General features: G+C 35.6%; 1 protein-coding gene across 1 annotated transcript; it reads left to right on the top strand.

The window, feature by feature from the left end:
- Window positions 1-5: 5 nt before the first annotated feature.
- Window positions 6-413, top strand: LOC107301881 (gastrula zinc finger protein XlCGF62.1-like; the record flags this gene model as incomplete). The annotated part of the gene is made up of 1 exon (XM_015831046.1): window positions 6-413. A coding segment is annotated over one exon (291 nt), but the record flags the coding sequence as incomplete, so codon positions are not given.
- Between the last annotated feature and the right edge of the window lie 280 nt (window positions 414-693).

The raw sequence follows: 693 nt of genomic DNA, 5'->3' as shown, positions 1-693 counted from the left end.
ACCATAGTAGGACACATACCGGGGAGAAGCCATATAAATGCATAGAGTGTGGAAAATGCTTTTCTGTCTCTAGTAGTCTTACCCGCCATAAAAAGACTCACACAGGGGAGAAGCCTTATAAATGCATTGAATGTGGAAAGTGTTTTTCTACGAAGAATTATCTTAACACCCATAAAAGGATCCACACAGGGGAGAAGCCATATAAATGTATGGTGTGTGGAAAAGGTTTTATTATGAATAGTTATCTTAACCTTCATAAAAGGACCACACAGTGTAAAAGCCCTATAAATCTGTGAAATATGGAAACATCTTCAAGAGGAGCAATGGGCGAATGTTCCATATACAGATACATTTGGGTGATAATCTGTTTAACTGTTAGGTTTAGTTGTTGAAATATATGCATTTCCTAATTACATCTACTGAATTTTTTGACTCTGACCTTCACAATTGGAAACCACAGAGTGATGAATTTACTAATGGAAACCAAATGCTACGCATGTGGTGTTTTAATGATGAGCAGTGGATTTTTCTAGCTACTGTCATTTGAAGGCCACCAATGGCATTTTATTTAAAAAAGAACATCTTTTTTTCTTCATGTTAATCCCATTTCCAATTGGATCATAATAAAAAAAGCCCAAATCCCCAATGAAACTTTATAAAAGTTTAATTTTTGAGAGCAAGCATCGGGCTGAG

This window comes from Protobothrops mucrosquamatus, unplaced genomic scaffold, assembly GCF_001527695.2.
Source record: "Protobothrops mucrosquamatus isolate PMUCROS unplaced genomic scaffold, P.Mucros_1.0 scaffold18695, whole genome shotgun sequence".
Classification (NCBI taxonomy): domain Eukaryota; kingdom Metazoa; phylum Chordata; class Lepidosauria; order Squamata; family Viperidae; genus Protobothrops; species Protobothrops mucrosquamatus.
Note: the sequence above shows the minus strand (reverse complement) of the source record. Positions and strands in the feature narration are given on the sequence as shown.